Consider the following 24,297-nt stretch of genomic DNA (forward strand, 5'->3'; position numbering starts at 1 on the left):
GACTTTACTGTACCACAAAGATCTAGAACATTTTCACTGCTGCAGAAAGTCCTATCGGACAGCACTGCTCTAGAGTACTGAATATGAGCCAGGAACCCTAAGAGCTTTCAATTATCACTCTATTTTACAGGCGACAAGATGAGGCTCACAGAAGTTATGTGATTTGCTCAAGCCGTAAATCTGTACATGGCAGAGTGAGCTGGCTCCAGAGTTTGCACGTTACCACTACATATACTTCTCTGGAAGCCAGAGGGAAATGTTAGAATCCATCCCGGAATCGTGGCACAGCCCTGCTCTGCTCGTTGACCAACCTCGCCCTGCAGCAGCTTGTGGCAGTTCAGCAGGGCAAGATCTTGGTGTTCCCCTCAGATTCCTATGTTGAAATCCTAACCCCCAATGGGATAGTGTTAGGAAACGGGGCCTTGGGGAGGCAATTAGGTGAGTAAGGTCACAAGGGGTGGTGCTCCCAGGATTACTGCTCTTATAAGAAGACACGGGAAAGAGCTTGCTTCTCTTTCTCTTCTCCTGTGAGGAAACTAGGAAAAAGCCCTCACCAGAACCAGACCATGCTGGCACTTTGATCTTGGGCTGTCCAGTCTCCAGGACTATCAGAAATAAATGTTTATTAAGCCACACAGTCTATGGTATTTTCATTATAGTAGCCTGAACCAACACACCAGGCTTTCTTGGGTTCCCCTTCCCCAGAGAACGTTCTCTCTGTCAAAGAACATTTCATTGATCATATGTGGGCTGCTAACCTGACACAATTCTACCTGAATTTGAGGGGAAATGATAGAAGGTCACAATCTCTCAGTGTCACAGCTAGGGTTTAATAGTTACCAAACAAGCCATTTATGATTGAGGTGGTGCTATTTGCTAGTTAGTGCTATAATGCTAATTAGCCACAAAGAAAGTATAGACTTACAATTCTCTGAAGCGTAAATTCATAAATTTTCTTTCCAGCATTGGCTCTGAAGAATTTCCTGTACTCCCGACGGACCTTTAAATAGAAGCAGCAGAACACAGAGGTTAACGTGTGGCCGGCAGGTGCCCATATGATACACTTCTATCAAAAATGAAAAAAAAGGTGGAACAAGTCAAATTTTATAAGTGACTTTCTGGATATAGTAAAATGATTGAAGCACACTGAGACAGTGGATTTTAAATCAGAGAAAAAGAAACGAGAGCTGCAAAGTGGTAATACCAGAATGTTCTAATGTTTTAAATCCTCCCAATTCGTTTTTAAAGTGCCTGAAGATTTGACAAGAAACACTCTACAGGCATGGCTACAAACTCATCACAAATCAAAATACATATCAGAAAAAAAATTATATAGGTAATTTTCACTGCAAAATGTTCTTAAAAGGTAAAAAGAAAATGCCGGACGAACTCCAGCATAGCTTCCAAAGCCCTGCATACGAAGACAGGACTTCAGTGCCGTGCGCTGGGAGCTCATTGTGCCTAAAAATAAGAATTTAAAAAGAAGCTTGTGGTCTCCCATTAGAAATCTCCCATTTAACTGCATTAATTTTTCTCTCATCTCTACTCCTGTCCGAGTTTCTACTAACACTATCACAACACTCAGGACATGTTACAGTTTTAGTTTCCCTATTTCTTCCTTGCTACACTGTCATATGCACTTTGCACACTAGTGTTCAACAAATCAGATCGCTAGGTGAGGTGTTTACCGAATGAATGAATGAATGAATGATACAGTTAAGTTTTGAAACTGAGAAAAAAAAACCTAAAAACTACTTAAACTACCGATTGTCACTCAGCTGTCAATGAGAACGTTAGATTTGAGCAAAACACCAGCCTATTTGAGTAATTCAGACATGCTATGCCTTTTTCTTTTGTCTTTACTTTTCTGGGTTTAACTGCACATGTTCAAAATCCAAGCTCACAACCTGCTAGCCAAATTCAGTTTGTAGAAAAATGTTTTATATGCCTATTTTTAAATGAAGCACTTCGCACGGAAAATTCAGGCTACACGTTTCTCTTCAAGTTTTCTAAGATCTAGCAACGGTGAGCCCCATTCCCACATGACAAAGATGAGACCACAGGAGCTGTGGCTGCCTTTATGAGACAGAATGCTCCACACTGCTCAGGGCCCCATCCTTCCTCATCCACCTTCCATCTGCTTCTTCCCTCATCCTTGTGACCTCCCTGGTCCCATGGGACATGTAAGTGCCAGACCCATTCTCTACGCCTATGGATTATTACGGTTTAAAATTTTTTCCAGGGGCACCTGGGTGGCTCAGTCGTTAATTAAGCATCCGATTCTTGGTTTCGGCTCAGTCATGGTCTCAGTCCATGAGTTTGAGTCCTGTTATCAGGCTCTGCGCTGACAGTGTGGAGCCTGTTTGGTTTCTCTGTCTCTCTCTCTCTCTCTCCCTCTGTCTCTGCCCCTCCCTCTCTCAAAAATAGATTTAAAAAAAATTTTCCCCCAGATACCACACAGGAAGTTCCTCCTTTTGTTCATATTCTATGGTACTGATTATCCTTTCTCCTTTAGCCAAGGAGTTGCTAGATTCAAATCTCAAACTAATAAAGTTAGAAGGGACAAAGGGAAGAAAAATGGTACCTTTTAATTGGCTCCTGGAATTTTAATAGCATAGGGAAGCAGAGAAGTTAGAGTAAGGTTTCATGTGAACATATCCATAGAAATATACTGGAGTCCTACCATATGTAGTTGAATGTCATTGTAAGTGAGTTCACTGCAACATGCTTTTTGATATTCACAGGAATATTTCCCCTGAAATACTCTCCAGAAATACAGCTATAAATAGAAAAGGCTGACGACACGTTGACATATAAAATGGGCTCCCCCTCACGGGCCCTGGCAGTCCAAAAATGATCCACTGAACTTTGTAATCAATTCCACAAGAACCTAATCACATAAAAGGGCAAAACTACTGCTCTTATCAACATCATTCTTTAAAAAACACTAGCACAAAATTATTACATTCTTGGACTTCAGAGAAGTTTAATCTTATTTCAGAACAATGATAATGGTGACATATTAAAATACTTCTGTTTTATTGGAAACCGGGGGGGGGGGGGCAGTTACATCTAGAGTAGGGCCCGTTAACTTCAGCTCCAACACCATTCACCTACAAACTGAATTTGATTTATGGGTTACTAGCATACACCCCTAAGATGGAAAGATTTTCTGAAATCATATGCAGTGAGTTAAACCCAGAAACTGAAGACAAATGTGATTCTGCTGGTAGATATTATACAGGGTAAAAATCCTGACTCAATGTTTGGTTCCCTCCTTTTATGAAAATCAGGATGCAAATCAGAACAAGTGAGTAAAATGGGAAATAAAATCCTTTAAAAAAAGTAGTTCTAGAACTTGTTTAGAATTCTTGAAATGGAACATCTTAAATTCATACTTAAGTTACTTCTTAAGTACTTCAAAAATTACTTGATGAATATTCAGTATAATCAAAAAGGTTAATTCACTGAAAGTTTACAGGCTAAACTTTCAGGGGAAAATGCAGATTACTCAAAAGCAGAACATACAGATACTGCTGATGCTGTTTAGATTCAGAGTCAGTGGCTTCCTGGATGGTAAATATTTAGAAGAAGATGAATGGTTATAGCAAAAATAATAAAGAGGAATAGTGTCAAATAGGGGCCTAATTATTCCTAAAAGACAATATGGATGGTACCCTAAGGTGATGAGTTATTGAATAACAGGAAGACACAATCTTTACACTGCCCGAAAGTTGTTCTCAATGGCAAAAAGTTGTTTCTGGGGCTCAGTCATGTTTACTTACGCATATCTTGCCTAAAGCAGTAAGCACCACTTTGAAATAAACCCTATCCTGCATTAAAAGGCATTTGAATCTATAAAGTTCTGTTTAACCCGAATGAGCGACTGCTGGTCTTAATTGCCAAAATCTGTACTTTTAATGCAAAACCCTTTGGTTTCTAAGCTGAACAATTAGAATGGCAGTCACTTTGTAGAACACTCTGCTCCAGGAGCCATCGTTGGAGCAGGATAGGCAGACAAAGGGAAACAAAAGCCAGATATCCCCTGGCTGGCCACTGTAAACCATGGGTCAGCTTTTAGCTCAACTACTGTAACTCTGTCTCATGAATTAAAAACAAAAAACAAAACACAAACTTCATCTTCATAAAGATAACACAAAATAGGACTTGGATAACAAAATGTCTTATTAGATGCTTTAGATACTTTAAACCTATTATTTAAAGAAATACACAACAACATCAGAAAATATTAGTGCACAGGTTTGTTCTCAAAAAGAAATGGAATTAGGCAAGGTGACACTGTAAAAGACTGTGCAGACCATAAGCAAGCATCATCAATCATTTTCTCCGGGTTAGTAAGTGCTAGGCTTCATTGAGTTCACCGTGGACAGAAAGAAGGGGTGGGGAAGTACCTTTAGTCCAAGCCAGTAAGCCCAAATGACAGCGACTGCATGCTTACGCCTAGCCTCCTCCTTCAAGCGTTTCAATTCCCTTCGAGCCTAGAACGTTTTAGATAGTAAATAAAAGAGACGGCCCAATGCAGACAGCACAAATGACCAGAAGAAGATACCCCACCAAACAGAAGAGCCAACTTATGAATAAGGATTTCAGAATGATAGAAGAATAGGGCATAATCACTTAAACCCAAAGAATCCACGTAAGTCTGGTGCAGTCCTTTGTATGTTTAGTGCACTGAGCCTCTGTTCCAGAGGGAGGCCATCTATGTGGTACCGGAGGTAAGCCACGCCTCTGCCCCCCTACTTCCAGTTTTCCCTTTTTCCTCCCTCCTCATTCTCTCTCCTTCTTCTATTCTCCACACTCTCTCTCTCCCTTATCCAAGCCTTAGAGCTGTGAGTGGCACCTAGTGACTTCAGCAGACTTCCCTTTGCTGCCAGTACCCAGGACTAGAGAGGCTAGGAATTCCTGTGTTCATTCATTTGGACGTACAAAAAGACAACTCTTGTGAACAACCATTTAGAACATGGAAAGAATAAAGTTGTTTCTTTCCCATTAGCAAATTAGAAGTAGCACATATCAAAATTCAGTGTGAGCTAAGGCCCCGGACAGTGAAATACACTGAAGCAAGATAAAAAGTGAAACGACTTATGGTTTAAAAATTAATCTTAGGGAACAGTCAATCTGAAGCATGCTACTTTGAAAGATGAAACATGCAGTGATTTTTCACCACTTTTGGTACTCAGACTGGGAAATGGGCTACCTCAGTGGGGAAACCCCAGGGATAACTGTCTAAGAGTCCTTCTGCCTCAGCTAGGACATTTCCCTCTGATTACTAAAGGAACTAGCCTGTTCGTCACAGATTTTTCAAGGGGGGGACACAAATGAACAGCTCTGGTAAGTTTTTTTGGCAAATTAAGATCCTTATACAGGCAAATGTTGACTTTTCTCATTTTTCTCACAAGATGGACTTATAATGCTGACAAGGTAAACTTAAAAACATAGGATTATATTGATATTTATGTTTCTAACTGGAATACACATTTTTAGCAGAGATGACCTTTGATTTTCTAAGTAACAAAAACATCTAAAAGTCTCGTCCCTTGGGGTATGTGAAATGTTCACAGAGCCCACGACTCTGCCTGGGGATTAGTGAGAGTATTTCAGGAGGCCTTTGTTTCTGAACACAAACAGCTGAAGCTGAAATTCTTGGGATTCTTCAGCGGCAATGATAGCTAGCTTTGCATGAACACAGCTTTCTGTTCAATCACAAATGATCATTCTTTTCGCATACAATATTTTGCTTATAATAATCAATGGCGGCCACAGTGAGCCTAAAAAACAATTTCATTCGTGGATTAATATTTTTTAAGGCATGCGTTAAAGGTGTTCTTCCTGTCACCATGTTGCAGAAGACCAACTGAAGCCCAAATCTTAACATTCCCAACATGCCCCTCCACCCCCCCACCCAACAAAAATATCTCTAGAAAACTGCTGGTATATGCTGGGGGGCGGGGGGAGAGAAAAGGGAAGGAAAAAAAAAACCACAACGAAACATGCATGTTACTTGAGGGGTTTTTTTTGTTTTTGTTTTTGTTTTGTTTTGTTAAACAGCAACTGGACCAGTGCCTCATTAATAAGCAATTAGTCTTTTTGGCCTACACATGCTTAGGGCTCCTACTAACGTGCACTACTACACTACCACATCCAGGTTTATTCGATCCGGCGGCTAGGACATGCACCGGGGTGAGGCACTGTTAACTGTAGGCATTCACCCCCTGACAGGCTAAAGATACAAACTGGTTATTGCCGATTCCGGGACGGAGTAATGGGATGTGCGAATCAAGTACCTTAGATCCGAGCCAGTAAGCCCAAATAACTGCAATAGCATGTTTATTCCTAGCCTCCTCCTTCAGCCGGCTCAGTTCCCTTCGCGCCTGTGATGCATTTGAAAAGGAGTTACAGAAAAGTTTAAGGCAGGAAAGGTTACTGCTGGTTCCCAAAGGAGAGAGAAGAAAGACACCGGTCACCATCACACAGCAAACGCGAAAGCGTGTGCCACCACCCCACACCAAAACGTCAGAGAGAGAGAGACAGGTAAATGCGTGCTCAGTAGCTTAAGCCAGTGAAACAATTTCTGACACCCGCCCCCGCTGCCTTCCAGGGGGCAGTGTCTGGCCTACCTGGGTACCATGCCAATAGGCCGCGATGGTGGTGGCTGCCTCCTCACAGCGCTTTTGGTGCTTCAGTTCCCGCAGGATTTTTCGGGCCTAAGGTGAAGAATCACCCAGAGAAAGTAGGAAGTTAGCAAAAAGTAAGATGCCATACTGGTTGAAAAACATACTTGCAGAGACAGTCATAACATCCACTCTCAAGCGAAAGATCCATCGTTGAAAGAAAGGAAAAGGGGACATTGCTTATTCGGCCTAAACGGACTATGAGAAGGTAATAAGTAAAAAGGTCACTAAGTACAGCAGTGTGGCCCCCATTCAGACCGAGACAGCGGCCTCCTGTGCCCTAACGTGGGACATGAAGAAATGTGAGCACGAGCCATAGAAGCTGGTGCACGTCAGATGGAAGGAATAGCTCTCGGGATGCGGTCGGAGGATCTCCAGTGCTCCAAAACCCATTTACCACCTTCATCACTGTTGTACACGACGTCACCTCAGCTGTACTTTTTATGCAAAAGAGATCTTTAAAAACTTGCTAAAGAAAATCTCATTAGTCCAAAACCAGTGGCTTCTCCCAGGCAGTTACCAGAAACTGATTTTATGGGGGCCCGGAGGACATGTTGGTTGGGAGGTAGGCTCGGAATGTCTGAAGGCTCTAGACTGGAGACACGGACCCATGATCCAGTAATAAGGTCAAAGAAGGACTTGCAGGCAGTGATTTCACTTACTCTATGTGCTTGCATTTATATTCTGGCATTTACTATCGCACAGCCGCCAAATTGACCCATGGCCTAGACAAAGGTCGATCGATACCACTGGACTCCCGGCCCAATGTTGTACCCTCTGAAGGGGTTCTGAGCCTGGGAATTGTCTTGAAGTAGCTCCTCTGCATTAGCCCACTCCACAGAAATCTCCCAGTAGGAAAGTGGTCAGAATAGGCTCTGAAGGATCTTTGACTTAGAGCAGGGACAGTAAACTTTCTGCAGAAGGCCAGATGGTATTTTTGGCTTTCCCGTTTATAGGTCTCTATCACAGTTACTCAACTCTGCTGTCAGAGCGCTAAAGCACAAGATGTATTTACACACAAGATGTAAATAAATAAGCAAGGGTCTGTACCAATAAAACTTTATTTATATGAGCCTTGTACTTATATTTGTATACATATTTATATACATTTTATATTTGTATATATATTCACATGAAAGTTGTATTCCATATAATTTTTACACGTCATGAAAAGTTCTGTTATTTTAAACAATGCTTTAAGAACATAAAAGCCATTCTTCCTTCTGGGGTTGTACAAAAACAGGCATAGGCTGTGGACTGCTGACCCCTGAACCAAGCCTTGCAGCCAGGATCTGGAACTAGGTGATGGGTACACTGTGATCCCGACTAGAATGGCCAGAGCTCAGGATGTTTTGATCATGACAGGGCAGCCCACAAGATGGTCACCAGGAAGTTATGGAAGGAGTTGGGCCGGGCAGGACGCACAGGTGCGGAGGCAACAGTGTTGACAGACAGCCTTCTGGACTACCACTTCCCTTGCAAACGGGGGGCAAGAGGATACTGAAATCATGTACGGTATTATTTCAAGACTTCCTGCTTCGAGAACAAAGCTCTTGAGAAGAGAGCCAGTTAGAAGGATGCGGCCAAGACATGGTCACAAGGGCCCCAGTGTAGCCCATAATATTTATTCTTTCCATCTGACTGTTTACAGGGTAGGCAGGAGATGAGGAGCTCCCCCCTGCAGGGTGACCTTAAAGACATCATCCTCCTTTGTGAAGAACTTAAAAACCCCCAATAAATAAGGCTCACTTCTTTTAAACTCACCTTCCAACCCCGGATATAAGACTGAATTACCAAGGCAGAACTCTTTATCTGTTGATACCTCTTTTGTTGCTGTGGGACAAAAGGGGGAGATTGTTACCAGTTCTGTTTACACATCTATAATACCTATACTGCAAGGATTGAGACAGAGTACTTGCTCACTTAGTGCAATTAACCCTTAATCTCCCATATTCCTCCTGGGAACCAATATGTAAAGAAACCAAAATATCAAACAATCCAAAATTATTACAGTTAATCCGGAGTATGTTTCAAGGGTGCTAAATATAATCAAATGAGTATCACTTTAATTGAACTATGAGGCTATACAAGTGACTCCAACTCCATTCCTGCACTCAAGGACTCGCACTGGGTACCAATCAGCAATGTAAAATAGAAACCACATCCTGGGAGGGTCAAGTGAGCACCAAGTAGGTTGAGACACAGCCAAAGTTACTTCCAGGCGGGGAAGGTTAAAGAAAACCCAGTGTGGCAGGCCATGCATGTGGGCATGGCAAGATCAATGCCCAAAGGCCCTTTTTACTTCTACTCGGAAGAGTGGAGGCCACTGGAATACCATCCCTAGAAAAGTGAGCTCGTATTGTATTTAATGTGGAATATTCACCGGCATGTCAGCATCTGTGATGAAATTTCACAGCTTTTCTAACCAAGCCATGAAGTCATGCTGTGCCTCTCTCACTTTGGAAATGCTGGATTGCTCAGCTCCCTTTTCTGAGGTGGGACACATGCCTTCCAGCCCTCTAGGCTAGATTTGGGAAGCTCAGAGGAAACAGAGTGATGTTATCAACACATGAGCAGCAGAACAAAAAGAGAATGCCAGACAGAAAGACAAAGAGAACCCTACGACTTTGGACAAATCACTACATCCTCTGGACTTCGGTTTCCTCATCTGTCAAATGAGGAGCTAGAAACTCGGCAAGATTCCTCACAGAGCAATATTCCGTGGCTATAGAACAAACTATATCTATGATATCTGACCATCACTTCTGACATGCATCTGATACCTTGATGTTTTCTTCTGAAGTTCCTAAATGGCTTGAAAACAACTCTATCTTACTTTAAAATTCATCTCACCTGGGTGGCTCAGTCAGCTGAGCGACCAGCTTTGATTCAGGTCATGGTCTCATGGTTTGTGAGATCAAGGCTCACGTCAGGCTTGTGGCTGTCAGCACAGAGCCTGCTTTGGATCTTCTACCCCCTATCTCCCCGTCCTTCCCCCACTCATGCTCGCTCGTGCTCTCTCTCAAAAATAAACCTTAAAACAATTCGTCTCATAGAGCTATAAAATAGAATATGGATTTTAAAATAATCAGCAACTGAAAATGGACATTCAGAAAATCTTTGAGTTATCTGGTTGAGAAGAAAGGTTGAGTTTAATCACTAGCTTGGATAACATGTAGTTAACTGGCTGAGATATTTAGTTCAAATTCTAAAACAGATGTAACTAACACTAGAGCGAAATTAATACCTTCTGTAAAAGTTGGGCTTATTATTTGTTTCTATTCTCCCAATTAATACTAGTTATAACTCACCATCATGAGCTAATGATACATTATATGGTGGCTCCTTTTTTCACTTGGAGATATAAAAGTTCTATATAGGGAGGGAAGGTAAAATAGCACCTGCTCTCTTCGTTCATTGCTTTGTTTCTTCTCATCCCTCTAATGAAATGCCCCCTTCCAGAGGGTATTCCTTGACCATACTATCCAAATTTATATCCTATCTCCTCACTATTCTTTATCTCAGTAATCTGTTTCCTTCACAGCTGACTACAGTCTATAATTGTTCTGATTATTTACTTGGTTACATGCATATTGTCCCTCACTAGGTATGAACTCTATGAGGTCAGGCATCAGTTTTGTTCATGTTGCTATCCCCAGAGCCTGGCAGGGTAGGTATTCCAAAAGCATTTGTTGAATTCAAGACAGATGAATTCACTACACTTTCCAACTTGGATTTTCTTAATGATCTGCAAACAAAAAATGACGAAAAGGGTTCCCGGACCACTGGCTATGTGTTGGTCCTTCCTTTCTCAGGCAAATATAAAACAGAGCATTATGAATCTGCAGAAGAGCCAAGTGCCATTACTGTGTACACAGAAGAGAATCCACCACAGACAGGTTAGTGACAACAGTCCTCTCTCTGTGCCTCTGCAGAATACGTATGAATGAATCTCTCATCGTGGCTGGATAGGTTCATACGTGAACAGCTGTAGTACCATTGGCTGTACCCTTTCAAACCATTTTAAGGATACTCTCTTAAAGCTGAAGCAGTTTTTTTTCCTTTGGCTTCATCATTTAAATATCTCATTAATTTCTCAAATGTGGACATATTACACTAAAATGTATTACATGGGAATAGGTCAGCAAAACTGTGTCCTGATTATACACTGCTTCATAGCAAAACTTTTCCAGAGCAGAAAAAGAGAGTATCCTAAAGGAGATGTGATTGCAAATTCAATTCATCTTCCGATTCTTTAGAGAAAAAGCACAGAATGAAAAAGCACTCAGAAGTAGTGTTCTTATCACAAAATTCACTTGTGAGAACACAGCCTAAGTTTAAGCCAACCTAAAGGCAAACCTTCAGATTTCCTTCAAACTTGTTATGCCTCCAATGAAATATCTATAATCAAGTGAGAGACAAAATTCCCAAAAGAAATTCCATGTCAATTAACTAAACATACTTTATTTTTAAGTCTTTTCCCATAGATAATAGGGCCAGCAATCTGAGGACTAAAGGAAATCCAATCCTTTCACCAAATCCAGAATTCTACTAAAATGTGGCATCAGTTTTCTGGAATTAAGCCACTTTCAGTGCTGCTACAATACATGGAAAACAGCCAATTATTTTGGAAAGCTGAGCCTACCCCATGAAAAAGGTTAAATGACACCGTCTCTTCTAATCCGATGAGCAAATTCAAGATTTAGATTTCCCACTATGTGGACCTGTATCACTGGAAGGCAGTGTGATATACTCAACTTGAGCTATGAAAGAGTCCTGGATTCAAACCTCATCTTTGCCACTTAGCAGCTGCGTGACCACGGGCAAGTTACTCAACGGCTCATGCCTTAGTTTTCCCACCTTTAACAAAGGTACCACAAAAGCACTCAATTTATGAGGTTGCTGGGAGGACTGAATACGTAAAACTTACACGCAAAGTACATAACAAATACTAGCCAATGAGCATCATTCTTACAGAGTAAAAGGGTGGAGGCTCTTACCGCGTATCTCCTGTACCAGGCAGCTACCACGATTTGGCTTTTTCTCATTAGGAGGAAGTGGGTACGACATTTCCACCCCCGATAAATCTTCTGAATGAGAGTGGCCAAGTCCTCAAGACGCTGCTTCCTCAGGTCTTCTAGCTTGAATAACTAATAAGAAAAGACAGCTGGATTTATCAAAACTCTACCAAAACCTTATGACATACATGAAAGACATCCCCAGGCGGAAAAATGTCATGATGTTAAAGTCAACCCCATCTGAGGAAAAAAATGAATAACTGTCTTGATTATGGATGATATGGATAATAACCCATGAGAAAACTCTTTTCATGAATTCATACAAGATCACTATTTATCTTAGGTGATATAGAATTTATGACAAATCAGAGAAGGGCCGAACTGGGCACTTAGATTTACCTTTACTCTACCCAGGAGAATGCAACTGTTACGGCAGGGCAGTGCTGATAAGGTCTCTGTTTAACAATTCAAACATTCTTCCAGATTCTCCAAATTTCCAAATTACCAAAAACACTGTTGTATTTGTTATACTTCATGCTAATTCATTTATAAAAAAATGCTCCCTTGGATGTTCCTAAGTAGAATTTTAAGCTTAAAATTTTCAGCTTAAAATTTTTTAAAATATGAGTGCTTTCATGTACCTCAAAATAATAGGGCTGTCTTTCCTAAAATTATTGTGTAATTCAGGTATTATAAATACAGACTGAATTTACCTCCAATTCCTATGAGTTAAGAAGGTTTTATTGTTGTAACAACAGTTCCTTTATGATTTATGAAGTGTTGTACAATCTAAGACTTTGATGTTTCATAAACAAATACACGTGTTCTTTTAATGCCCCCTACTCGCCCATCCTCTCGGACATTTGCAGAAAAAACTGAATGAGGCACTATCGGCAGCATCTTGGGTAATGTTATGAAGTTAAATATCCTTTAAGAACTTGCCTATATGATTATAACATAAGTTCAGTCTGTAAAGGTTTGGGTTACGTACTGTTCTTGGGTTCCGGATGAATATCTTTGATCTACCAAAGGAGTACTCTTCTACAGGAATCTCTAACTCATTAAAGAGAACCTCCACGCCAGCCCTATAAAAATAAATAAAAATAGTTTTCTGAGTTACAAAAAGAGGTTATCTTCTCTGAAATCACAGTATCAGGTTCTCAGTGGTATAAAATAATAGCTTTCTTTCCAAGTATAATTGGTCTTTTAGTAAGCAGCCTTCTATCAAAGAATCTTCCGACTGAATTCCACAAATTAAACCAAATCCAGGTAACACTAAAAAAGTAAATTTGAGTTCAGAACTATGCAGTCTAAGACAATAGGGTATTAAAACCGTATCTTGATTTCATTAGCAGAGGTAATCTTTGAATCAGATACACCCATCACAAAGCACCAACCAGAACCCGGAGGGTGTGTAAGAAATTCACACCTATTTTGAATGCACATGGTTAATTCTCCAAAATATTTTTAATATTGCGCCTCCGTGCCTCACAGTGTGGGCAGGACCCAAGAAGAGAGCGCTAAGTGCCAGACCAATGGGGTGTCATGAAGCATAGGCCTTATGTGGTAGGAGCGAGGCCTGCCTGAACTTGGTTCTGACTTCTCCATCCTGGACCCCGGTTTCAACAGCAATTTCTAACTAAACTTTATCCCATCAACCTATGGCCTAGGTGCCAGGCAGGGAGTGAATACATGTTCTGACCTGGAAATTAGCAGTGGGAACAAACAGTACCCACATTCTATATCATCTGTGTATTGAATTTTGTAGCAGAGACCCCATCATATGTCTGGAGTTCATCTCCTCGTATTAAAGGGTGAGTGTCTAATACTATTGATGTCCCTATTAAAGGCCAGTCCAGTGAGAATGTGGATGCAATACCAGTATGTGAAATCAAATCCCTAGTCTCTGCACGGGCCCGTAAAAGAGGCACGTTGGCCTTCCTGTGGCAGTTGGGAGAGCTTCTACAACCTACAGAGAAGGGGCAACTCCTCTGACTGGTGAGAGCAGAAGAAAGACCACCAGACAGGCAAAGCCCACTTTCTCTTCTGCAGCAGCACCCCCCCGCTCCAACCAGCACACACATTCTCCCTGCATGTGGAGAGCTCACAGGGGCTGCTCCATGGGATGGGCCTGTAGTGGTCCAGTGCTCTGTCTGGGACTGGAGGGCTAAGTACAATTCGGGGAAGATAAACTGAAAGCTGCATGGCCCAGATTCTGCCATATTCTTCAATCCCGCTTTATCAGCAATAACACTGACTCTCTGAGTCCAATCTGTTCCTATATCTATTTCTCCATGGGTGCGGACCTCGTGCAAAGAGAAAGACCCTCACCCCCACCATCTGTCTCTGGGGTTAATTCCCTACAGAAAAAAACCAAAAGGGTGAGAGCACTGATCCAAGACACCTCTAACTCCACCCTTTTATGATTCTACACAAATATACTTAGCAATTACAGATCCCTTCCTACTAACTTGCCACAGCGTATTTTTAAAATTCGTGGATTGGATAAGCCCCATCCAAACCTTACAATCGAGACCTCTATAATCAATAATTAATACAAAATGGTATCCTGATGGAAGATGGTCCAATACAGAGGTTACATCCAACTTTCCGTCAAATTCTGTACACTAACAGCACGTGAAGAAAACAGCATGTTATTTGTATCCTTTATAACTTCATTATTAAATGTAACCAATGAATTTCTTACCTTGCTGGTCCTTTCCAATGAGGCCATGTTTGTTTACAAAGCATTTTGTATCTTTCTAGGCAAGGTTCATAGGCCTGCCTGAAGGCATAGCCTGCCCTCCTGACTCGGACATTCTCCAAAAGTCCCAGGTACCTGATCTGATGACACACAAGAGCCTCGTTGAAGATGTGTGCCGCTTTTTTATCATTTGGTTTGATGCACCTAAAAGATTACAAAGATTTTAGGTTTTAAACTCTGTCTCTTACGGATATATCTGTCTGTGTTTTATAAAATATAGTATATAGTTATTTACTGCTTGGGATAATTATTTATTATTCTTGGGTAACCTAGTCATTGCTTTTGAAATTATTTCAAATCATTTTACAGAAAATATGTGATGTACATGTGAGTTAAAAAAGAATAAAATGCCAACCCATACAATAAAATGGATGAGTATCACTGACATTTTGTTGACTGAAATAAGTTTGACATAAAAGAGTACACTTTTTATATGAAGTTCGAGAAAAATAAATCTATGGTTAGAAACCAGTTTGCTGTTACCTCTGGGGAGAATTAAGGGTACAGATCAACAGGAAAGGGGCATAAAGGAATCTTATGGGATGATGGAAATGTTTTGTATCTTGGTCCAGATGGGGTTAAAACTTAAACAAGCTGTACAATGAAGAGTCATACACTTTACTGTATTGTATGTGTATTAGATACTTCAGTGACATTATTAAAAACACTGTTGTCTCCCTATAACCCCATATCTCCCTCCTTTTCAAAAAAATTTTTTTTTAATGTTTATTTATTTTTGAGAAAGAGAGAGAGAGAGACAGAGTGTGAGCAGGGGAGGGGCAGAGAGAGAGGGAGACACAGAATCCGAAGCGGGTTCAAGGCTCTTAGCTGTCAGCACAGAGCCTGATGGGGGCTCAAACCCACGAACTGTGAGATCATGACCCGAGCTGAGGTCGGATGCCTAACGAACTGAGCCACCCAGGTGCCCCTCTCCCTCCTTTTTAACAGGGCATTTTGCTGCTCAAAGAAAGACAACATTTCCCAGCCTCCTTTGCAAGCAGGTGTGGCCATGTGATTAAAACTGTGGCCACTAGGATTACAACAGAATTAATATATGGCACTTCCGAAAGTGTCTTTAAAAGGAAGGGGCTTGCATTCCCTTTGTTCTTCTGCTAACTGCTCGTTGGGAATGTAGCCATGGTGGAGAGCCATCTTTGACAATATGGATGAGAGAAACACCCTGGGAATCACAGAGCCACAAAACAAAGATGTCGTATTAGCCCTGGAGTCCTTATACTCAGAAGTTACATAAGAAATAAATGACAATCGGGGCGCCTGGGTGGCGCAGTCGGTTAAGCGTCCGACTTCAGCCAGGTCACGATCTCGCAGTCCGTGAGTTCGAGCCCCGCGTCAGGCTCTGGGCTGATGGCTCGGAGCTTGGAGCCTGTTTCCGATTCTGTGTCTCCCTCTCTCTCTGCCCCTCCCCCGTTCATGCTCTGTCTCTCTCTGTCCCAAAAATAAATAAAAATGTTAAAAAAAAATTAAAAAAAAAAAAAAAAAAGAAATAAATGACAATCTTGTTTAAGCCATTGTTATGTTTGGATCTTATGGAAGCAACCTCAGTATCTTAACACTGCTGCTAAACATTTATGGCTACATTTGCCTACCTACAACTGTTAAATAAATTCTACACACATATGTAATAGGTGAACAATTAAATCTTATGACCTCAGTGTTTTTATGCTTCTCCTTTAACATTTATAAAAATAATGTCCACTCTTTGGCTTAAAAATAGACAACCAGGGGGTGCCTAAGTGGCTCAGTCTGTTAAACGTCCGACTGCAGCTCAGGTCATGATCTCATGGTTCATGGGTTCAAGCCCATGTCCGGCTCTGTGCTGACAGCCCAGAGCCTGGAGCCTGCTTCAGATTCTGTGTCTTCCTCTCAAAAGTAAATAAACATTAAAAAAAAAAAATAGACAACCAGATCAGTGGAACAGACTAGTGTGTTTAGACTTAGACTCTTACATATGCTTTCAACTGAATTTCAATAAAGACATCAAGATAACTGAATTAAAAATAAGAGGTTTTTTTCTTTTCAATATATGATGCCAGAGCAACAGGTTATCTATATGGAAAAATATGGACCTTAATATGAAATTTGAAACTACAAAGACTCTAGGAAAAAATATGATAATATTCACAAACTTGTAGTTCATTAAGACTTCTTAGAAATACATTAAAACCACTAAAAGGGAAGGGGAATGAAGGAACAATTCTGGGGTAACAGAGTGTTCCACATCTGGACCAGGGTGGTGATTGCCAAAGTGTATATATACACTGGTGAAAAAAATAACTGAGCTGTTCACCTAGGATCTGTGCATACCATGTCATGTAAATTATTATTAAGCAATGATTTTTTTAAAGTCCACTTAATTGAGAATAACAAAAGCAACTGACCACAGAAAATTTCCTTTTTTTTCTTTCTTTTTTGAAACTAGGATCTTTAACCAATATATGCTCCAACCTGACTGACTGCAATCAAACCAGGGGATTCTGACTCTTTACATTTGTTACTAATATCAATATTTGGTAAACAAGCCAGACACAAAAATGTTCTTCACGCTAGTTTCCTCGCAACTGTATTTTCAAAGGCAATTATGGAAGGTATGTATGGGTGTGTATGCATTATATGAAATCTGACCTGTTAGACACACATCTCCTATTATCTAGTTCACCAAATACACATATGTAAAACTCTAATCCTAATTGGTCTTTACTGAATCTTGAGATCTAAGATGCCCAGAAAAAGAAAAAAGAGACCAGATGCTTCTTAAGGAATTCTTTCTGTTGCTTTGAAAAATGTAAGATTGTCTGGGGAGTCATTCCTTTCTTCAAATCTACAAGTCTCCTAGGAAAGAAAGAGGCACATATTTTCTAACACCAAAGTTCTAACTAAAGCCCTGCTTGCTTTAATGCTGCATTCTAAGTTAACATAACAAGAATCCAAAACGAATCCAATAAAGAGTATTATGCAAAACCCTTACCAGAAAGAAAGTATACATTTCTGAATTTGTCATTAAACAAAAAAGAGATACAGAAAGTTAAGAACCTAGGAGCCAACAATGCGATTTCATTAAATATCTATTCCCACCCCACACCACACTTTTTTCCCCCATTCTGAAATTCCTTACTTGAAGGCAGGTAAAGGGCACTGGAGTATTTTTTAAGTAAACCCAAGATACCACATTATTCGACATGTTAAGAGCTTCAGTTATCCTCTGCTGGGGCTAATTCAGATTAAGGCAAACAGGAAAATGATCTTCCTTGAAAGTGCCTTCATGATGAACTTGTCAGAGAATTTTATGTGCCAAAAATACCTAATGTAGTTTGGATTCTTGGTCTGCAGGTTTTTCATCAGCGTGGCCACGGATGCCTTGAACTGAGAGCCTGCTGTAGGAGGCCTTTTCAGGTTGATCTTGGCTGGGTTCCCTTCCGGGAACAAAGACTTGATGAGGGTGTGGCTGGCCTTCCACATGGCTTGGGACAGGTCTCGATACAGAAGGTCATTGTTTTTGTCAACAAATCCTTCCACCTGGTACAGCACCTACGAGAAGCACAAGAGACTCCGCAGTTGATAAACTGCACTCCAGAACGTCATATACCCGTTAAAAATATTCCAGGACTATCTCTATTGCCGCCTCCTCTTTCTCCATCAAAAAACCCCCGACACATTAGTCACACTCCTAATACCGAATTAGCCTCCAAGTTTAAATTCCATCTGTCTAAATCACAGAAGAGTTCAAAATAAATTCTATTACCCTTCAGGATTTGCAAGAATAAACTCCAAAAATGCTCTCATAACATTTTCAAAGGATTTTAGGCTTTTTTGGTGTTTGAGCACATTTTTGAGGTTTTACTTTTTTTTTTTTTTTTTAAGTTCACATATGCCAATTCTAGTCTTAAGTAGATAGGAGAAAATAGAGATAGCACTGATATTTTCAGACATCCTAGGTGAGCAGAGAAATCGAACAGAAAAGTATCTTTTAGTAACATAAGCTGGGGGGGATAAGTACCAAGTTCCAACTTTTTGAAATTAACAGTAATTCAGATACTATATACTTAATTTTTACTAGCTACATAATTGAGAATGTTTTCCTCTTTGAAGTTTGTAATCTTATTTAGAAGAAAGGAGGTATTAATGTCAATCAATACTTTTTCAGGACTCTGAAAATTAAGCTATGGTCAAATTTGTTTTTAACATTTTTATGTATCTTAGATGGTATAAAATTCCCTCACAAAAGCAAATGGATAATGCTTTTTTTAAAAAGTCAGTATTTCCCCACTGTTGTTTCAAAATCTCAATCTAAGAACTCATAATATTTGTGTGCTTGTAAAACCCTATTGTAAGTCTTTAGTGCCTCCTAATTTTTACTACCACGTCTCCTTTTATTAATGTTGACAGATCTATTTTTATAGGATATCTCAGAGCTGAGAAACAACAAAATCGACTTTTAAAATACATTCCAACTCTCTCGTGAAGTCCACTGGCTTTCCTCTCAGCTCTCAGTATTAGTAAGATTTTGCTCAACATGACCCAGATTCTACTTCTACTGAACATTTACTGATTCTACTCTTCTAGCAACTCAGCTTCTCCTCACGAGTTGGCACTGGTCAGAACGCTACCTCTGAGGCACGGCCTCCTCGGGGGAACAGCCGCAGGCCTGCTGAGCACTCACGGCTCCCCCATACCTTGTGGCTCCCCCATACCTTGCCGGCATAGTGCTGAATTCTGAAACAGCTATGAGGCAGGGACGTGTCATTGAGAAACCGAGAGCTCTTGCTCATCCGGCTCTCGAAGTGCTGGTGGGTGGCACACACTTGGTTGAGCTTCTCCAAGAAGGTCTCGTCGGTGACTGTGCCAGGCCTCAGGCACTCCTCATCCAGCATGGCCAGGATTCCGTTTGTGTTCTGCGAGAAAGGAAGTAAAAAGGTTTCCTTCCTTCCTCACTGTATTGTTTTCATAATGATTCTTATTTACACCGTCAAACACAATTAAAAAACTTAGTCACGAGAAAATTCCGTTCAGTTACAACGAAAAGCAGACAATCAAAACAAGTAACAAAAAGCCACAGAAGTCGGTCCCCTTCCACAGTGTCCCAGGTGTGTGTGTGATGTTGGGGAGGAGGGGTCTGTATCAGTTGCCCTCCCCCATTCCCTTCTGCCCTCAGAACAGGACCTACGGAGTCACCTCAGCCACCTCAGCGGGCTGATGACTGCAACTCACATTGTTCGAAAAAGGCAAGTCAGACCTCATATTCAAAACACATTCAAACACAAGTCTAAACGTCAGAAACTAATGTGACAATGCTGTCTCTACAACATGTGGTCATAAATCACAAAGCACAGTCTTTTCTAAGGCCATTATTTGATTCATAGCTTGAGAAGGAAATTGGTTTCAGATGTTTTCAAATCGTTCATGTGTTCAAAATACAGTTTATTTTGTAGTAAAAAAAAAAAAAGATGTGATTTGGGATCAATGCAATCAAGCTGTATTTCAAGAGTATCTGTTTAGAATAAAATTCGTATTCCACATAAAATTTCAGAACGGGTGTTGAACATGAGTGAGAATTTGTTATGTATTCAGACCCTATGATTGTATTTATCCCAAGAGCAGCCAGCCCAGTTAAAAGGAGTAAAAAATCAGGAATCTTCTACTTTGCTAAATAAAGGCTGCTATTCCTTGGATTGCCCCTACAGGCTCATATGTCTCCATTCCCAAGAGAATAATCCACTCTATTGACCATCAGCCCCACCCACATCCACCAGGCAAGAGTCCCGGGTTCCTCTCTCCTTCTCCTCACAAGGCCGGGACATCCTCTGACCAGGATCTGTTGATTCCACACAAAACCCAGGGGAAGTGTGGACTCTCAGGAATCAAGTATGTTCATAACAACCCCAGAGTAAACATTACTTTTAGGTAACGCTGGAAGGAAACACTTCCTTTATGTGCCCAGGCTCCTATGTGAACATGAGTTTCTTCAAACATATGTGCAAGGGTGCTTAGGGCTGAGATAATCTAATTAAACTAAGTGTATGAACACTGTTTTCTCTTTTTTTCCTTCTTGAAGGGAAATAATTAAGTTCAAGGTTATTATTTATGAAGGAAAATGTGCTAGTCATGACTTCTGGAAGTCAAGTTCCCACAATTTGGGTTCCACAAAATTTACCAGGAAAACTTTCCAGTCAGTCTACTGATTTCCCAGATATTAGAGTTCTGAACTGCTTACATGGAACATTAGTGTTCACACTCCAACACTGTCCAGATTTTTCAAAACAAAGTTTACTTATTAATAGAAAAACAGTAACGCTTCAGTATATTCAATTTAATTAAAGGTGCAGCTTTCAGGAATATCTTGAAAACTGAGAGAAGAGATAACTGGCTAATTATATAATTTCCAAAAGGTTTTGTGAAAGGCACTTGTTGGGATATGTAGAGCCTGTGATTCTATTCCTAAAACACAGCACTCACCTACCACTGACAACTAAAACCACTGTAGGACAATAAAGTTTATGCATTGTTTCAAATAACTTTGTTATCAAAGCCAGGAGTGAGAGTAATCCTAAGCATAAAATAAGTTTTTCCAGGTTTTCACATACAAATCAATCTTCCTGCAGTCAATTCATTTATAATAAACTACAGACGATGATATAAAAATAAAATATTTAGTAACCTTTTGGAATCTAAGACATATCTAGTAATTTTTTAGACTTCAAAAGCCTTTTCACATATATACAGACAAATGTGGTCACCTGAAAAATCCTGTGGCTCTTGGCCACCTGCAAAGTCACACACAAGACATCCCCTGCATAGGTTCTCTGAACCAAAGCTAGGTCAATACTTGAGCCACTCCTGGGGTCCTACTTAACTCAGCTCCCATGACTGTCCCTTCATCTTCCTTTATCTTAACTTGAAGGGCATGTTTTTTTGTTGTTCTTTATTTACTTAAAAATTTTTTTAAATGTTTATTTATTTTTGACAGAGAGAGAGAGAGAGAGAGAGAGAGAGAGAGAGAGAGAGAGAGAGCGCGCCTGAGTAGGGGAGGGGCAGAGAGAGAGGGAGACACAGAACCCAAAGCAGGCTCCAGGCTCTGAGCTGTCAGCACAGAGCCCAATGGGGGGCTTGAACTCACAGACCGTGAGATCATGACCTGGGCCGAACTCGGATGCTCAACTGACTGAGCCACCCAGCCGCCCCTGTTCTTTATTTACTTAAAATTTTTTCCCAGCTGTACTGAGATATAATTGACATATAACACTGTGTAAGTTTGAGGTATACAAGGCGATAATTTGGTACCCTTTCAATATTGCAAAATGATTACCACCATAACCTTAGTTAACAGCTCTATCACATCACATAATTACCATTTCTTTTTCCTGATGAGAACATTTAAAAATTACCCTCTTAACTACTTTCAAATACATAATATAGCACTGTTAACTGTAATCACCATGCTACACATTACATCTCTAGAACTTATTCATCTTGCAACTAGAAAGTCTGTACCCTTTGACTGACATCTCCCCATTTCCCCTACTCCCAGCTCCTAGCAACTGCCATTCTCTTCTGTTTCTTTGGCTTTTTTAGATTCTACATATAAATGATGTCATGCATTTGTCTTTCTCCGACTAACTTATTTCACTTAGTGTAATGCCCTCAAGGTCCATCTGCGTTGTCACAAATGACAGGATTTCCTTCTTTCTCGTGGCTGAATAACATGCCATTGTATATACACACATCTTCTTTATCCATTCATCTATAGACGGACACTTAGGCTGTTTCCATATCTTGGCTATTGTGAACAACCCTGTAATTAACATGGGAGTAAATATCTCTCTCCAAGATCCTGATTCCGTTTCCCTTGGATATATTCCCAAAGTGGAATTGCTACCATCATATGGTAGTTCTATTTTTAATTTTTTGACGAACATTCATACTATCTTCTGTTATGGCTGCACTAATTTACATTCCCACCAGGAGTGCACAGCGGTTCCTTTTACTTCACATCCTCACCAATAATTATCTTTTTGGTAATAACCATTGAACGGGATATGAAGAAGTTACTAGAGTTTTAGAAATGAAATGGATATTTGATTTGGCGAAAACCTTTTTTTCAGAGCCTCCTCTGACCAGTGCTCATATTCCCAGGAGCCGCGGACCAGACCTGGGTTACCAGTATACAGAAAAGAATGATGCATCTAAGGCATATTAATGCCCTAAAGGGCTCTGTGATGCGGCCACAAGATGAGCACAGGAAATCCTAGCCAAGGATCAAAATGTCCAGCTGTCTATATGTGTGTTCAAGAACTGTGTATGATTCCTCATGGCTACAATAAAGTCTCTAGAACTCCACAGCTCTCAGAAGTGTCAAAATCATGAAGACACCAAGGCAGTGAGGTCTTTTGTAAGCAGTAAATTATTACTGAGAATTTTTTAGAAAATTATACCTAATACTCACATTTTCTATCAGGTCACAAATGATAGCATTATTGAAGTAGTCAATGTGTGTCCATTCTATACCCTGAGAAAGAAAACAGAACAAAATCAGATTCCATATGATGATGATACTACAACACTACCATCGATAAAACAGACTCTGCCATCTTAATATGTTTCCCTTCCTCTCTGAATATTTCCTTTACACAATAATGCAGCAAATGTCATCTTCCGGTTCCCAAAACTTCCCTAATTGTAGCAGTCCACCATTGACACGATGTGACTGAAGGAACACCCTTGACCTGTTCTGAGACTGCCCCTCATTCCACTCTGCCATCTGTGACAATTTCCCATGCACTCCCCTGGCTCTGTGCCAAACACGGACTCAACAGGCCCTTGGGTCAATATTACTCTGTGTATATTTACAATGTTTATAAGGAAATAAGTCAGAACTTGATCCCAGGAATCTAGGGCCTACATTTTTCTGTTCTTGATTTGTAATCACAAGGAAAAAATTAATTTTAGAGTCAATCCCATGTTGTAGGGCAGTTGACTATTTCAAATGTAAAAATATCCCAGTGCTAAGACAAAATATTTTCAACATAAGGAAAGACACAAAAACCAACCCACTGGTTCTAATGCTAGCTACAAAGCCAAATCTGTGAGGCTAAATGTAATCGTTCTGGATCTGTTTATACTCTGCCCACAAGTGTAAACATTTATTTTTCTTCTAAGGGGAAGAAATTTAATTCATACAGCAAGCTAGGGATCTTCCTATATATTCTTAGACGTGTCTCAGACAATCTGTACAAACTTTTAAGTTACACATCAAAGTTGGGGCAATCTCTTTATGGTGAGAAGACAGGAAGGGAATGAATCTGGCTTTTAGGAAGTTTACGTCAAAAAAGTGCCAGAAAAGTATAAAACGTTTCTAAAGCATGATGATCATTCTGAAAGAAAGATGAAATATTTATGATGTAGCTTTCAAGTAGATGGGTTATTTTACTAAGTCACTGGGGATAACAATCACATTAGAAAAATCTATATTGAGGCAAAAAAAAAAAAAAGGATTCGGTGTCTTTAATGATTTACAACTATGCTATAGAAAATGAAGAAAAATAGGTAGTATCATTATTCAAATATTAAAGCAAATAAATGAAAAGGAAACAAAAATATAATACAACATATGCAGAATATAATGATTTCTCCTTTTGTCTGAAATAATTTTATACTTCCAAAAACATTAACTATTTAAAAAATGAAAGGATGAAAACCAAGTATGGTTTTACAATTAAGGATACAAGGACTTTGTAAACACTACTTCTGATTACTTTCAAATTACATTGAGATAATCCATACACAGCACTTGTACAACACCTGGCAATAC

The 24,297-nt window shown here is 40.1% G+C and overlaps 1 protein-coding gene across 3 annotated transcripts in view; it reads right to left on the minus strand.

Annotated features, from left to right (window-relative positions):
* Positions 1-24,297, minus strand: part of MYO1B (myosin IB) — a 190,916-nt gene that overhangs the window by 16,852 nt on the left and 149,767 nt on the right. The window contains exons 15-25 of one of the 3 annotated variants that reach the window (XM_047870439.1): positions 22,933-22,995; positions 19,184-19,384; positions 17,794-18,020; positions 14,418-14,618; positions 12,702-12,795; positions 11,693-11,842; positions 8,457-8,525; positions 6,639-6,725; positions 6,306-6,392; positions 4,413-4,499; positions 926-1,000 (exon numbers count right to left, since the gene is read on the minus strand). In XM_047870439.1, coding sequence (XP_047726395.1) covers positions 926-1,000; positions 4,413-4,499; positions 6,306-6,392; positions 6,639-6,725; positions 8,457-8,525; positions 11,693-11,842; positions 12,702-12,795; positions 14,418-14,618; positions 17,794-18,020; positions 19,184-19,384; positions 22,933-22,995 — 1,341 coding nt within the window. The remainder of the gene's footprint in view (positions 1-925; positions 1,001-4,412; positions 4,500-6,305; positions 6,393-6,638; positions 6,726-8,456; positions 8,526-11,692; positions 11,843-12,701; positions 12,796-14,417; positions 14,619-17,793; positions 18,021-19,183; positions 19,385-22,932; positions 22,996-24,297) is intronic. The other 2 variants (XM_047870437.1, XM_047870438.1) reach the window with 2 other exon arrangements.

This window comes from Prionailurus viverrinus, chromosome C1 (genome assembly GCF_022837055.1).
Source record: "Prionailurus viverrinus isolate Anna chromosome C1, UM_Priviv_1.0, whole genome shotgun sequence".
NCBI classification, from domain to species: domain Eukaryota; kingdom Metazoa; phylum Chordata; class Mammalia; order Carnivora; family Felidae; genus Prionailurus; species Prionailurus viverrinus.